At 38.6% G+C, this 16,319-nt stretch overlaps 1 protein-coding gene across 1 annotated transcript in view; it reads right to left on the minus strand.

Moving 5' to 3' along the window:
• Positions 1-16,319, minus strand: part of SMC5 (structural maintenance of chromosomes 5) — a 49,366-nt gene that overhangs the window by 13,326 nt on the left and 19,721 nt on the right. Inside the window, exons 13-18 of the mRNA XM_081320573.1 lie at positions 15,943-16,075; positions 15,522-15,695; positions 13,512-13,681; positions 9,771-9,894; positions 6,888-7,010; positions 1,860-1,985 (exon numbers count right to left, since the gene is read on the minus strand). Coding sequence (XP_081176699.1) covers positions 1,860-1,985; positions 6,888-7,010; positions 9,771-9,894; positions 13,512-13,681; positions 15,522-15,695; positions 15,943-16,075 — 850 coding nt within the window. The remainder of the gene's footprint in view (positions 1-1,859; positions 1,986-6,887; positions 7,011-9,770; positions 9,895-13,511; positions 13,682-15,521; positions 15,696-15,942; positions 16,076-16,319) is intronic.

Consider the following 16,319-nt stretch of genomic DNA (forward strand, 5'->3'; position numbering starts at 1 on the left):
AATAGAAAAATAAATAGGTGTTTGTGCAAGGTTCAAGAGAAAATAGAAAAATAAAAGGGCATAATTTTGCAATAATGCCTACAATATTTCAAGGAAATCTTCAATAGTAGACAAGGAATAAAATGTATTATAGTATCCTTCTTTGAGCAAAATCTAAATGTATGGTTCCAGTGACAAATCCCTCTTAATAAAGATAAGGACACAGAAATGTTTATTTTTTCTTTTCTTTCTTAAGAAAGTAATGCTAGCTTATTAAAATCTACTCATCCACTGGAGGCTTTGTGAGCAACAAGTGCAAGGATTTGAATGCAATTTGAAGAAATACTAATGGAGAATGATGTTTTAGAAACTTCTATGTCTCCTTGACTTTTCAGTTAGATGAGAGCATAAAACTATTGAATTGATAACTGGAAACATTCATGAATTTGAAAAACAGACTCAAGTAGCCTTTGTGACCTAGAGATAATATGACAGCTACAGGTAATCTACAAAGTGTGGCAATCCTTTGGATTATTTGTTTAATAAGAGAAAGGTTTGTCTTTGAAAAATGTGCCAAAATGAAGTTTCCAAATACTGTAAATCAACTATCAGCCAGATGCTGAGGATCTGTCTAGGTACTTCTGGGGCTTTATAGGCTTTTAATCAAACTGAACGTGCTCCATACTGCTACTTTTAATGTTTAAAATCCTATACAATTTATGACCAAAACTGAGCCCAAACTTTCCACTGGTAAGCAACAGTTTTCAAGTAAATTGAGCCCCATTTGATGGCATTTTTTCGCTAGCTGTCAAATAAATCATGCGGTTCTTAAGCAATCTGACTTCCTCCATTGACTTTGCTTGTCGGAAACCGGCTGGGAAGATTACAAATGGTGATCACGTGACCCCAAGACAGTGCAACTATCATAAATACATACCAGTTGCTAAGTGCCCGAATTTTGATCATGTGACCTGGAGATACTACAATGGTTGTAAGTGTGAAAAACAGTCATAAATCACCTTTTTCAGTGCTGTTATAACTTCAAATAGATCATTGTGCATTTTTTCCTACATTAAAAAATTTAAGTATGCTAGCCAAAAATAATATGAAGCCTTTTTTCCTGTGGTGACTGCTGTTGGAAGAATCCCAAAGGCTCTCTGAGAAACTGGCTTACCCCAATGGGGTTAGCCCAGAAGTAAGCAAGCTTGGCTCTTTTATGACTCGTGGCATAGCTGGCTCAGGAATTCTGGGAGTTGAAGTCCACGAGTCATAAAAGAGCCAAGCTTGCCTACCCCTGAAGTAGTCCCTAAACAAATGGTTACAAGTCAAGGGCTATCTGTACAGCCTAGTCTCTGAATCTATGAATGAACATAATCTTTTGAAGTTTTCTTGGTATTTTTGACATCTAAAGTAAGACCAACTAGGGAAAAAAGGCATTCTTAAGTGTAGGCCTTTTAGTGCCTATAAAAAAGTAAAGGTAAAGGTTCCCCCGCACATGCATGCTAGTCGTTTCCGACTCTAGGGGCCGGTGCTCATCTCCGTTTCAAAGCCGAAGAGCCAGCGCTTGTCCGAGGACGTCTCCGTGGTCATGTGGCCGGCATGACTAGACGCCAAAGGCGCATGGATTCTATAGTGCCTATAGAATCTTATTTAATTTTTAGATCTTTACATTCAAATGTGTCTAATACAGTTGTTTTAATTGTTTTATTCCAATGTCTCATTGATTTTAGGGCAATTTTGCGTTTTGAGCTTATTTTACATGTACTATAGGTTTCTTGGGAAAAAGATTGAAGAGTACTGTGCATCTCTCTCTCTCTCTCTCTCTCTCTCTCTCTGTACACGTACGTATGTATATGTCATCTTTTTACTGTGATATTTACCTGATAGACATCTTCTGGAAGGTTTTGATCCATACCGAGGTTACAAACTTTTTTAGCAGTGCTCAGTAAACTTTTACACTTCATCAAAAGAGAATTCTTCTTTTCATCCAGGTCAGAAATTTGTTGCTGGAATAAACAGAACAGATTAAAACAAAAGGCTAAACTGTGTTTATGAAAGCTTTACTGGCTTCAAGAAAACCCAGTAAAACATTTATCAGAGTTAAGCTTTCAGAATGTACAATACACCAATTGATACAAGTCCAGCAGTAACATCTGATGGCTGTCATGTCAGTTTGTTATCAATCTGAGATGACAAGCACTTGACAAACTACAATACCCGTGATATAAGATAAACATTTGATAAAATGGCTCATCAACTCATATAAATTTAATTCAGACTATTCTTCAACGATAGAAATTACAGATGAAGTTGCCTCAAGCCAAGGCAGGCTATTTGATCACTTATCCCAACATTTATGTATTGGCAATGGTTCTCTGGGGTCAGTCTTATTGCCTCGACAGATGCATGACAGCGGTATTTTTTAAGATGCCCCATTCTCTTCTAGGAAGAGATGGACCACAAAAACATCTAAAGGCTGGGTAAAGAATTTTCTTTAATCTGACAGATTAAATCATTTGAAACTGCTAGGAGCTGTACTCTGATTGGGCATGCCTACTTAACACAAATGAATCACAATACTACTCAGTTAGCTGGAAAAATTTAGATCCTGTAACTCTTGATGCAGTCGACAGGATCTTTGGGTCGGTTAACCCGGCCACCTGATTATTAGATCCATGTCACCTCCTGGCGTATTTTATTTTTATTCATTAAATTTATATGCCCTCTAGCTTACTGATAAGGCAACTGTGGGCGGCTTAATAAATGGTAAAAAGATAAATATAAAAACAATTAAATTTAATTAAACAATTAAATTAAATATAAACACAATTAAATTAAGAAGGGTTACATAAAAATTAAAACCAAAGGGACCGACAGCATAGGGACAAAGTCTTCTTATCTCGCCAACCATCTCCAGTGAAGAATGCCCCATTGGAGACCCAAGCCAACTAACTAAATCGAGTTTAAAACGTACAGATGCATCTACTGAAAGCTGAAGTGCAATCTACATTCTCTGCATCTCACTACTTAGTTCTTGTTTGTATGGGCTAGCTCACATTCAGCTTTCATTCAAAACAGAAAATCCATTGAAATTTTTTGTCCTGGATGAATTTTATGAAAAACCAATATGGAAAACTATAGGCCAGAAATGTCACTCATGACATCACACAACATCGCGTGACGGTTTTGCCATTGCCAGCAATGGAGTGGGCACGGCTTCCATGTGACGTGTCCGGTCCGCAGGCCGGCAGTTTGGCATCTCTGCCATATAGGAAAGGAGAAAACTGACTCTTCTCTCCTGAAGAGTTAAATAGCAACTATAGCCCTTTCCAATCAGTTGATTTTCATTTAACAAAAACCCAAAAGTTTAAATTTAGGCTTTGGGACCAGGCAGGTGGAGTTCATATATTTTTTTCTGCATTGTCACTTGATGCCGAGAACTTTTCGGCTTACTTACATCACTTCCTTTTCCCGGACTCTAGAGAACTTATTACTCCCATACAGAGACACTGTGTCTCTCTGTGTAGCATTATGTGTGCCCTTGCAACATAGATTACCTACAGTGTTCTTTTATCATGCAGGTCAGTAACACTGTTGGGAGGAGGTAACAATGAGAAGGAAACTCCAGACAAGTTGCTGAAGAAAGTGTAATTGTAAGAGTCTGGATACTTGGATGGATTAAGAATGTTTACAGCAACCAGTGGTAGTTTTTGAAGGTGTAGGGAAAGAATGTGAATTAGGTTCATTTCAGTCCTCTTACTGAAATTGCTGTGCTCAAGAGTGTTTGAATTCTGTGTATAGGTTTTCTTTAATATCGAACTGACTCTACTTTACCACCAGAGGCCACTCTAATACCAGCTGCAGGAGATTTGCTTTGCCATGTGAACTTGGAAGCTTTTGAAGGAAGCTAGGGGGCGGGGGCAGGGGCAAGGTGGTTAATGCCTTCAACTTTCAGAATGAAAGGAAGGCCTCTTTTCCAACTGAAAACTATTTGGGACTGTACTTCTCTATGGCAACTGTCTGTTGGCTGGGAGGAATGTAGACCAGTTACACCAGGGGTCTTCAGACGTGGCCCTTTTATGACTTGTGGACTTCAGCTCCTAGAATTCCTCAGCCAGCATGGGTCGGCAGTTTGACACCCCTGCTATAGGCCATTCAATATTTTAAAAACAGGTCATACCATATGATTTTTTCAGGCTACAGGGAGATAATGATAACTAACTTATTACTAAATCTACTTTTAGGCATCTTTTAAAACCATCGTCTTCCCCCCCCTCCCCCACATACACACACATAACAAGAAATACCCAATTTCATTAACATTGAAACCCCTTTTGGACTTTTTGCATAATCCCTCAAATGAACAAGTGATTTATAGTTTTTATGATTACATAGGAGAGACTGTAGAAAGGAGTTGTAATCAAAGAGCAAGAGGTAAATTTAGAATGTTACTTTTAATTGCTGTAGAGAAGATCAGAGGCTATTGATTTGTATCTTTCGTCTTTCTTTTCTGTTTTTCTTTCACTTTTTTGCTTAATAGAAAACTATACAAGCTAAAACAAGCAGCCAACTAATGCAAGTTTTGTTTTTGTTTTTAATTTGAGTTAGAAAATTCTGGTTCACATATAAAAGATGAGGATTACATGCTTGGCAGTGAGACACACACACACACACACACACACAGACACGACACTGGGATTTTAACAGTGCAAGGCAATGCAAAATTGCTAATACAACTTTAGAACAAGTCAATCGCAAGGTCTCACTTAAGGCACAAGCAACCAGACTCAAATTATCATATTTTGGACACATGGAAAGACCTAACTTTCTTGAAAAGTCTATAATGCTGGCTAAGATGAAAGGAAAGTGAAAAAAAGGACAACCAGAAACAAGGAATCAATTACACTGGTGATGGATGAACCACTGAAAAAGTTGAAGGGTCAGGTTGGAGACAAATTATCCAGGAACAGGTTTATGTGGTTGTTAAGAGTTGGCACTGACTTACTGGCACCCAACTAAAATCAAATCCTCAGACGTCACTGAGGATTTTATTTTATTTTTGCCGTATCAGTAAGATGTTCCCCTGAATACCTTGCCCAATTCTGGATTCTACATTTTAAGAAGGATATACGAATGACCTGGTATAGATAAAAGTATAACAATAAGACAATCTACTCAACCGAAAAATAAATTCATGAATAAATCTGATCGTTGCCAAGTGACACTTTGATGTACACTTCAAATACCAAACAGCTGTCTCCCAGATGTGCTCTCTGCCAGCACAGAGAAAAAGGCTTGATTAAAGGGCTTATATTAGAAAGTCAAATTTTGGTTGAACATTAGTTCTAACAATACAAACAGTTTGACAACAGAACAATTATCCTGAAATGTTTTTGAGTTCTAGATGGTCTTCATATGGCTGATACCTTCTAACTCTTGTGTTTCATGAGTCAAGAAAGTTGTGACAGAATTTGGTTGTATAAATGAAGTGTAAATAGGCGCCCTCTGGTGGCAAAAGAGAATAGTTCAGCTATTTGTTTATTGCCAATAGATAAATTAATAAGCCAACAGTTTGGTTTATCTATTATCAGGCCAATCTATTTGAATCGATTCAAATATATTATGAAGAGCTGCCAGAAAAAATAATTTAAATGTTAAAATGCCTCTATAGATGACAATGCCAAATGATTTATTTCAAGCTCAGTTTAGGTTAGTTTATACATAAACAAAACATTATTTAACACTATTGTATATTAATAAATTGTAACTGAGATCTTTTTCCATATATAAGGAGAAAAACCTGAAGTAGAGATCTTGAATTTTAATCTAGTAGCTGTGTCCCCAAATAACTATGCATTGCTAAAATCATAGTATGCTCTTAGATTATTCTCATTTACTAAACTTCACATATAGTATTCCTGAGTATGGAAAACACAAAGAATTTTGACTTACTTAAAGATAAACTATGACTTTTCTGTACAACAAAAAAATCATGTTTTCCCATGAATTTGGAGTAATAACATAGGGAAATAAAAAATCATCCTATTTTACAAAGGCCCAATGCTCTTATACCAACTTTCAAAACAGTACAATAATATATAAATAATATGTAGATGTTATAAATGAGATTCATTCATTTGAAAAAAATAATTAGCCTCATTTTTGTATAGCTGACCCAAAGGTAACATAAAGAACATATGGGAATCCCATAAATTACAGCATCTGTGGATAATTCACTCGTCGCTCTGCATCCTGGCCAATGTTGAGTTGATTTTAGTGTTCATATAGGCAATGAATAAATGAGAATTTATGACCTAAAGTGCCACATTGAAAACCAGATGCAGAAGAGCTGCTAATATTCATGTGATACTTTTACATCACATGGTATGATAGCATGCACTTTTGAATACATTTCTAGCTTGACAAATATGCAGAAGGCCTGTGTGCAGCATTTGATTCCCACAGAAATACTAACAGCGCTGATGGTGTTACCCAGTTTGGGTAATGAAACATCTGCAAGAAAACAACCAACCTCAAGAGACCAAGCACCAAGGACCCCACATTTCAACCCTGAGCTACAAATATTCACCTTTATTAATTAAAACACTATCATAATACAAGTCGAGTTAAAAGCTGTGGAATTTCAGACAAAAATTTAACTGCTGTTATCCAGCTTATCTTAATCTATAATTCTTCATGGAGAAGGATGAAATTCTTTTAGGAAGCAAAGAAATCCACTATAGGAGTTATTTTTATGTTCATTATTTTGTCCATACAAAGGAAAGAAAATGTTAACTTAGTATTATCTAGGAACTATAATCTATGTGAGCAACTCTCTTATAAATAACTATACATATATTATATATATTTTCAAGTTCATTCGTCAAGTAGCAAAATGGAAGGCTTACATCCATAGCTCGTAGTTGTACAGTTGCAGTTCTATATTCAGCATCAAGCCTGCTCTTGTGAAAAGTAGCTACTGTGTTCTCTAGCACCAAATTTGTTTTGTCTTCATTAAGGGCCATACAACTCTGCAGAAAATAAATGCAAATGCTGTTTAGAAAAGTTTGCAAGTGTTTGAAGCTTCAGAAATTTAGATATTCCAATTATATTACTCCAGTTCATATAAAAATTGATCCAATGTAGTGTTAGCTATATTAGGTATTCATGATGTTCTATTGTCTAGAACCTACCGTATCACTGAAACAAATATAACTCTTGCTTTTTTTTCCTTTTCTCAACTGAAAATATATGTCCCACTTAATACTTCTTTAAAAGTAAAATGTTCTCCCCCTCATGAATGCATCAGAGTACTCATCAAGCAAAATGTTTTCCTCTATAATCAATGACCTGCAAATCAAAGAATGTTTTTCATTTCCTGATCCCATCCCACAATTACACTTGTCAAGGGCAAGAGTGCAAATAATAGAAAAAAGAGAATGAGCTCCAGAAAGGAAACTTCCAGAAAGAATATTTGGGGGAGTTTGAGGTATTTGTTTTTGTGCCTTTGCATCAGTAACTGTTGTCTGCCTGGACTAATCCTGCAGTTTCTTCTCAAGGTCTTTTGGAAGTGGTTTGCCACTGCCTCCTTTCTAGGGCTGAGACAGGGGGGCACTGGCCCAAGGTCACCCAACTGGCTTTGTGTCTAAGATGGGACTAGAACTCACGATCTCCCAGTTTCAGTACGATGCCTTAACCTCTAGTCCAGGGGTGTCAAACTCAATTTCATTGAGGGCCGCATCAGCATTGCGGTTGCCCTCAGGGGGCCAGGTGGGTATGGCCTGGGTGGACGTGGCCTACTGGGTGGGCGTGTCTAGAGTGCATATGGCCTACTGGATGGGCATGTCCAGCTCTACATCATTCGCATCAAGGGTGCCTATAGGGGCCTGGGCAGGAGAGGGACAGATCTGAAGGTCTCTGGCAGAAGGAGGGTCTCTGGGCCAAAGCCAAGGCAGAGGGGGCTATTCCCTCACTGTTTCCAGGATGGCTTCGTGAGCCGCATGAAACCACTTCGCGGGCCGAATCCGGCCCCCGGGCCTTGTGTTTGACATGTCTGCTCTAGTCCAAACTGGCTCTCAGTTTATATGTACCATGAATTACAGCAGATGTAATGTAATTCTATGGCAATTTTAGAAAGCTAAGGCCCCTCTTCCCACTAAATTTGAACTACTAGAGCTAACTTTTGGACACATTTCTAAAGAATGAGTTACATTTATCCAGAAACAGAAATATAAGAATTTCCTACAAATTTATGAATTCTTCCTTCCTCTTTATAAATCACAAGACACCATTTTTATTTACCATGCTAATAGTACACCATTTCTACGTTATCTTCACCTTCATATCTGAACTCATCTTGTTTTCCTTTTCCCCCCTTGACATTCTCTTTTTAGATATCTATAACTGATTATTCCTATCCATCCAATGAAACATGTTGCATCAGGAAAAGGAGAGAGCAGTTGAGATTATAAAGTCTGTTGTTAATTTAAAAAAAAAATCAATAAACTTTTAAGAAGTTTGAAAGAGAGGCAGGAAGGCTCATTCTTTTTAAAACACTCTACATTGCAAATTGTAAGGGACAGACATAGATTATTTGTAAAGTATATACTATGAGTGTTGAATTTCCAGCCCTTCCAGGCAAGGATGCAAAAAATTATAGCCTGCAATCAGGGAGAATGCCTGTCAGAAAGCACTGCCAATATTGAGTTAAATGGTTTGACTCATTAGATTATAGAATAATCGCCTCTAGAAGTTGTGATGCTCCAACCCTGGAGGTTTTTAAGAAGAGAATGGACAACCATTTGTCTGAAATGGTATAGGGTTTCCTTCCTGAGGAAGGGGTTGGACTAGAACAGAGTTCCCCAACACGCTGCTCACACAAAAAGGAGTACGCACACACGCTCACCTGCTATTTCTGCTGCCTGGTCCCGAAAGGCTCAAGGCTCAGTAGTGGGCCGCAACCCAGAGATTGGGGACCCCTAGACTAGAAGACCTCCAAGGTCTCTTCCAACTCTGCTATTATTTTCTGTTCTAGAATAATAGAGTTGGAAGGAACCTTGGACATCTTCTAGTCCTACCCCCTGTCCGTGGCAGGCAATCCTATATCATTCCAGACAAATGGCTGTCCAGTTTCTTCTTGAAAATCTCCAGTGACGGAGCACCCACAATTTCCAGAGGAAAGCCATTATAAGGCTGCTTCCTATAGTTTTATCACAGCACTTGTGCTAGGCTGAAATCAGTGTCAAGAACAGAACTGTTTTATTTGCTGAGGATATTTAATCCGACAGCTACTTAGATTTTGGCCAGGCAAAGTAATTCTCTCTTACCAATTTGCAAAACTACTCAAACATCATCTTGCAACACAGGTATCAATGGGCAAATTACTTAACATCTGTGATATTGTAATACAAATACTGGAGTTCAGATCAACAGCAGGATTTATTAATTTGAACTGAACTCACTTAATACTTATCACATGGCAATTAACATGATGAATCACAAACTGAATGTCCATCATTAATCAAAAGCAATTGTATTATTGAATGTCACTCAGTGTAATGCTTCTAAATGGAAAGCAGTAATTTAAGATATGAAACATTAACTGTTAATATTAAGAGTTAACTATTATCCAAGTTCAATGCATGTGCCAATCACCATATAAAATAGCAGAGGAGGAAAAAGGACAGAGGGTGAAAAAGGTCATAGGATGAAAAAGAATAATCCATAATTTCAATGTTTTTGGAATATACGATTGCATTGAGTATCTCTTCTGTTTTAGAAACTATATTTACCTTTATTAGTTGCATAAAATCAATTACAAGTTTTACTTTCTGAGTGTTAAGTTTCTTAATTTTAGCATTTGCTTGCTCAGATTCTTCCTCCAGATTTATGCCATCCTGTTCCATTTGTCTTAAACTGTATAAAAAAGATTTAAGAGGAATATTTTGGGAATAATTATTACACTCTCAGTTCAACATTACAAAAATATGTTTCAGGAATATTTTGGAAAATCACGAAACAAGATTGCTACTTTGAAAGTAGAAAATCATCACCATCACCATCATCACTGGAAGATGCTGTACAGATGACCTTATACTTTCAACGTTTAGTTTAACACCATTTGCTAACTGCACACTAGTAGCACTAATTCTCACTAATGTCTTTAATAAATCTACCCTATCACTTTTCCACCGACTAAGTGAAACTTGTTTAAAACTAGCACATTTCTCCACTTAGACATCACAACAGTATAAAGCATCCTTGTCTCAGTTTTCTCAAATTGTATTTAGTTGAATGTTTACACAATGTGTAGGCTCAGGATCAAAGCAACGCCATTATAATAAAATTACACACTGCATTACCTACGTTAATTACTCTGACAGTTAAAATCCCAAGGATCATTGCCATACAGATAGTCCTTGACTTACCACCATTCATTTAGTAACCATTTGAAGTGACAATGGCATGAATGAAATGAATGAAAAAATGAAAAAAGTGACGTATGACCATTTTGCACACTTATAACTATTGTAGCATCCCCAGTCAGATGATTAAAATTGGGACACTTGGCAACTGGCATGTAATTATGACAGTTGCACTGTCCCAGGATCATGCGATCACCATTTGTAACCTTCCCAGTTGGCTTCCGACAAGCAAAAATCAATGGGGGAAGTCAGAATTGTTTATTATTATTTATTTATTATTATATTTTTATACCGCCCTTCTCCCGAAGGACACAGGGCGGTGTACAGGGCAATAAATACAAAACAGGATACAAAAGTTAAAAGCGATTAAATAAATGCCCAAGGTTAAAACAATAATTAAGACGTATTTAAAACCCCAACCCTAACCCATCAGACTAGGTCAGACTGCTCAAATAGATACGTTTTTAGATCACGCCGGAAGGAGCGAAGGTCGGGGGCCGTCTGGAGCTCAACCGGCAAGCGGTTCCATAGGTCTGGCGCACCCACAGAGAACGCTCTCCCCCTAGGGGCCACCAATCGACATTCTTTGATCGGAGGCACCCTGAGGAGGCCCTCTCTTTGGGAGCGCACTGGACGGAGGGAAGTTGACGCCGGCCGCAGGTGTTGCCGTAGGTAATCCGGACCCATGCCATGTAGGGCTTTGTAAGTCATTACTAACACCTTGAATCTCACCCGGAGGGCAACCGACAGCCAATGCAGCTCGCGGAGCAAAGATGTAGCATGGGGGTATCGGGAAACCCCCAGCACAACTCGCGCGGCTGCATTCTGCACCAGTTGGAGCCTCCGAGTGGACTTCAAGGGCAGCCCCATGAAGAGAGCATTACAGTAGTCTAGACGAGAAGTCACGAGCGCATGAGTGACTGTACGCAAGGCATCCCGGTCTAGATAGGGTTGCAACTGGTGCACCAGGCGAACCTGGGCAAAGGCCCCCCTAGTCACAGCTCCGATATGCTAAAGAGAGCTGTGAATCTAGAAGGACCCCCAAGTTGCGCGCCCTATCTACGGGGGGTAATAGCTCACCCCCCATGGCCAGAGATGCCGGCACGAACAGCCACTCAGTCTTGTCAGCCTGTTCCTCCCCATCCAGACCCGGACCGCCTCCAGGCAGCAGGACATCACGTCGAGGGCATCACTGGGGTGGTTTGGGGTCGAAATAAAAAGCTGGGTATCATCAGCATATTGATGATACCCAACTCCAAAACCACGAATGATCTCACCCAGCGGCTTCATATAGATGTTGAACAGGAGAGGCGAGAGAACCGATCCCTGAGGAACTCCACAAATGAGAGGTCTCAAGGTCGATCTCTGCCCCCCTGCCAACACCGACTGTGAGCGTCCCAGAAGGTAGGAGGAGAACCACTGGAGAACTGTGCCTCCCACTCCTAACCCCCTGAGACGTTGCAGCAGGATACCATGGTTGATGGTATCAAAAGCCGCTGAGAGGTCTAAAAGGACTAGGACAGAGAAGTAGCCCCTGTCCCGAGCCCGCCAGAGATCATTCACCAGCGCGACCAATGCCGTCTCCGTGCTGTACCCGGGCCTGAAACCCGATTGGTACGGGTCTAGATAATCAGCTTCATCCAAGAACAAAGGGACCTGTTGCGCCACCATGCTCTCAACAACCTTCGCCAGAAAGCGAAGGTTGGAGACCGGACGAAAGTTGTTCAATATTGCTGGGTCCAAGGCAGGCTTCTTGAGGAGGGGTCTCACCACCGCCTCCTTCAAGGCGGCGGGAAAGCTACCCTCACTCAAAGAGGCAGTAATCACTGCCTGGAGCCAGCCTTGTGTCCCATCCCGGGCCGCATAAGTCAGCCAGGAGGGACACGGGTCCAACAAACACATGGTGGAGCTCAGCTTCCCCATGATCTTGTCCACTTCTTCAGGAGTCACAGGGTCGAACTCTTCCCAGATTACATCGACAAGGCTGCCCGTATCCTCATCATCAGACTCTGCCCAGTCGGAGTCCAGACCGGTCTGGATCCGAGCGATTTTGTCCGACAGAAATCGACTAAACTCCTCAGCTCGACCTAATGACCGCATGATTCACTTAACAACTGCGGTGATTTGCTTAACAACTGTGGCAAAAAAGGCTTTAAAATGGGGCAAAACCCGCTTCACAACTGCCTCTTAGCAACAGTAATTGGGAGCTCAATTGAGGTGAAGAACTATCTGTGAAACAGTGGTTCTTAAGCTATTTGACACAATCACCCTTTTTCTCTATCTCAAATAATGCCATTATCCCTCCCAGATGCAAACACAAAAACTTGAGATCCTGTAGTTTTGCACCAGTGTCTTGGCGGCAGCAGCAGCTCCTAAATTGTATCCTGGATTTACAACAAAGCAATTACAAACTGCAGGATAGGGAGTTTGCAGCCAGTCCCCAGAAAACAGAGGCAGTCTTCTTGTTGCTAGGCCCTGGTTGCAAATGCCCTGTGTTGCAAATACTCCATGGCAAAATCTTGCGTGGATTTTGGGACAGACTTTTTTCAGCCAGTGTCTTTCAGAGTGAAAGGGCCACCTGCTGGGATTTTGGCCCTGCGCAGGGCAGAGTCCCTCCGGCAGGTAGCTCTATGAGACATGATGCCTCATTTAATGACCGCTTTAGTCAACAACCAACATTTTCAAGCTCAACTGTGCTTGTAAGCCAAGGACTATCTGTAAGCACTATGAGGGGAAGATTGGGTGAAGAGAGGAAAAACTTTAAGCAAAAATAAGAGCCATAAGGTGAATGTTGCTGAAGGGAAGAAAACGATCAAGGAGAAACAATTGAAGAGAATCAAAACATTAAAGAGAAAATGAATATGTAAGTATAATCTAACTTAGTAATATTTCTTTTTAAGTTTTAACCGTTTTCTTGTAAGATTTTGTTTTCTAATAAAGGAAACAGAACTACTGTTCTATCTGTTCATTATCATAAAGTTGTGGCACTCCCTTTTTTCCTGAAAGGCATATTGCATAGGATAAGAACTAGATATTTTGGTTTTGCTTTCTAACTTCTATTTTTCTACATAATTTTAAATAATTTTATATAATATTTAAAGTCCATACCTATCACATTTCATACTAATTTTTGATTCTAATTGTTTCCTTTTATTTTTTCGTTCCAAGAGTTCTTTTTTCTGTTGACGGAGTTGGTTGTCTTTGCGTTCTAGGCATTTCAGCTTCTCAGACAGTAATGCCATTTGAGAATCCAATGATTGCAACTGCCTGTTAATTTCCTGAAATAAGTAGCACAGAAGAAAAATCCCATTTTACTGTGCAATCTTATTAAGGATGTTTGTACTGACTGCTTTAAATTATACATAATTTACACTCATGTTCAATAAAGTAACAATTTACTAATGGATTCAAGTACAGATCTTTCTTCAGACTCACACACTCACACACACACGACTATGTGTATTTTGGACAGAGGTTTCTCTATTAACTCTGCCTATGGAGATTCTGACATCCAGGTCATGGTTGCCCCAAAAGTGCTTTTTCACTTTTCAGCAGTTCGATGATGGTTCCATACACATTTGCACCACTCAGGTGACCTTGAGGACACAGATAAACTTCCAAGTGGCCTCAATGACTCTCTAAAAGAATGCAAATGATCAGCTGGCTGCAAGGAATATAAATCCTTCCATTCCCCACTATCAAGTCAGGACTGAAGAAGCTTCTTGGATAAGAAGCGAAACGTCTTCAAAGAAAAACAAGAAAGTCCAATTGCCTCTAGAAAAACCACCTTTCAGTTTTCTATTAACAACACAATTGCATAGCCAATCAAAATTAAGTCCCACTGAGTTCAATGACCTTTAAAAATTAATCCTAACTAAGATGTATAGAAATGCAACTTTAGTCTATTAATTTATTGACCTAGTGAATTACCTTCCTGCATTAAGCACCTTCTGGAACATGTGTTACTTAAATTTCAGCCACCTACTAAAACTTTTTCTCCTACATATTATCTTACTAGTGAATAAAATAGATCAATCTTCAATTATTATATATTCTGGTAATATTAAGAATTTTAGTAATCTATTTATTTAAGAAGTCCTTGGTGCTTTCTGAGCTTGGTTGTTGTTTCAGGATGTTTCATTACCTGACTAGATAACATCATCAACCTTGATCTACATACATTCTAGTACAATCAATTTAATTCTTTTACTATCAAACTATCGACATTCCTTGCTTTTAAAAACTTGCATTATTCTACCCTGACTACTATAAATAAGCTTTTTAAGAAGTACAAATTGGTATACAATATTAGTGAGAAAGAACAGATTTAAAATCTAAAATTCATAACCTAGATTGCCAATATATTTTCAACACAATAATGACTACTAGAAGTCATCGGTTGCAATTATTTGATTTGTAGTAAGGTGAAAGACATACTGCTAGTAACTGAATGAAAGAAAGATCAAGTGTGACAGCACTTTTCCAAATTTAAGTGTGAAAATAGAGAGAAGGTGACTAAATCAGCACATTTATTTATTTATGAAGGAGTGATATTTGAACCTGGACAGTTGTTAAGGTCTCTCTGCTATTTTCAGTACAAAGGCATGACTGAAAAATAAGCTAGTTTAAAGTTATCCAATTCTGAAAATATTTTTTCATATCCTGATAGAACTGGTATGTTGCATCTGTTTTACTGTTCTTCATTGTAGCATATGATTTTATCATCATATTTGAGATTTTATGCATCTTTCCTATGCTTTGTCATTTTATATCATTCTATATTGAATATGTGTGTTTCGTTGCTATGTCTATTCTGGATGGGCCACCATTTTCAGAAGCAAGATATACATAGTTTTTTCTATAGGGGTGCATTTTCTGGAACTCTGCTCAGAAAAACTGAAGACTCAGTCCACATATGAAAAGATTAAACATTTGCCATTAGGAAGAGAATTAACTAATACTGCTAATATTAAATAGTAAAACTATTATTTTTAAAAAACAGAAATGCTCCGTGACATAGATATGCTAAGGACAAAGATATTTTAGAATTAAAAACACCCAAAACTTCAAATAAAAATGGAATCTCGCTTTCTTGAAACATTACAGAAATTGACTTACATTTTTTTTATCTTCCAACTCTCTTCTTTTATCTGCATCCACTGTAACAGTAAGATACTGTGCTGGCCTCAGCGATGTGTTAGTGGAAACAGACTGATTTGTGTAACGTGATATTTTTACTGAGTACCTTTCTTCTGCTGTGTAGATTTGTTTAAGTTTTGTTTCCTTTATTACCTGTACATGAAACAAGTGAAAAGATGGATATAACAGGAAGTAGAGAAGTTATCTGCAGCTCCAGGAAGTCTAGCTGCTGCCAGCTGAGGAACTTCCTGACAGACTGAAAGGAGGTGGATGGCATATCTTTCTTTGTTACTCTCTTAAAGTTTGGTTAATAAAATCTTTTTTTGGCACTTCCACCATGGTTCACTATCGTTTTTTCCCCTCTCAGCTGGCAATAGAGCTGTTCAGGAATACTTCTCACCCTTTCGATCATATTCCTAGTCTTCTCTGTTCCTACAGGAACCTCATAAATATGATACTGATGACACAGGTAATTCATCACAGGGAAGGGAGCATCGAATAACTCTCTTAAGTAAGAGAAAAATCCGTATCGGCTGAAAAAAAGAAAGAAAAGAGATACAGGTAGACAGCTTTTCTGTTACTAATAATAACATATTCCCCAAGCAATGAAGCTGAGATGGAAATGTGTGGCAGGAAGCAGTTTACATTTACTAAAATAAAAATTAGGTGTATGCAGTAGAAAAACCAAATGGAGCACTCTTTTAAAAAAGATTTTAACTGTACCATAGGCAATTGTGTTGATTTTCCTAATCAAATAAGTTGATTTTATTTACAAGT

This window comes from Vipera berus (assembly GCF_964194415.1).
Source record: "Vipera berus genome assembly, chromosome: 2".
In the NCBI taxonomy this organism is placed as follows: domain Eukaryota; kingdom Metazoa; phylum Chordata; class Lepidosauria; order Squamata; family Viperidae; genus Vipera; species Vipera berus.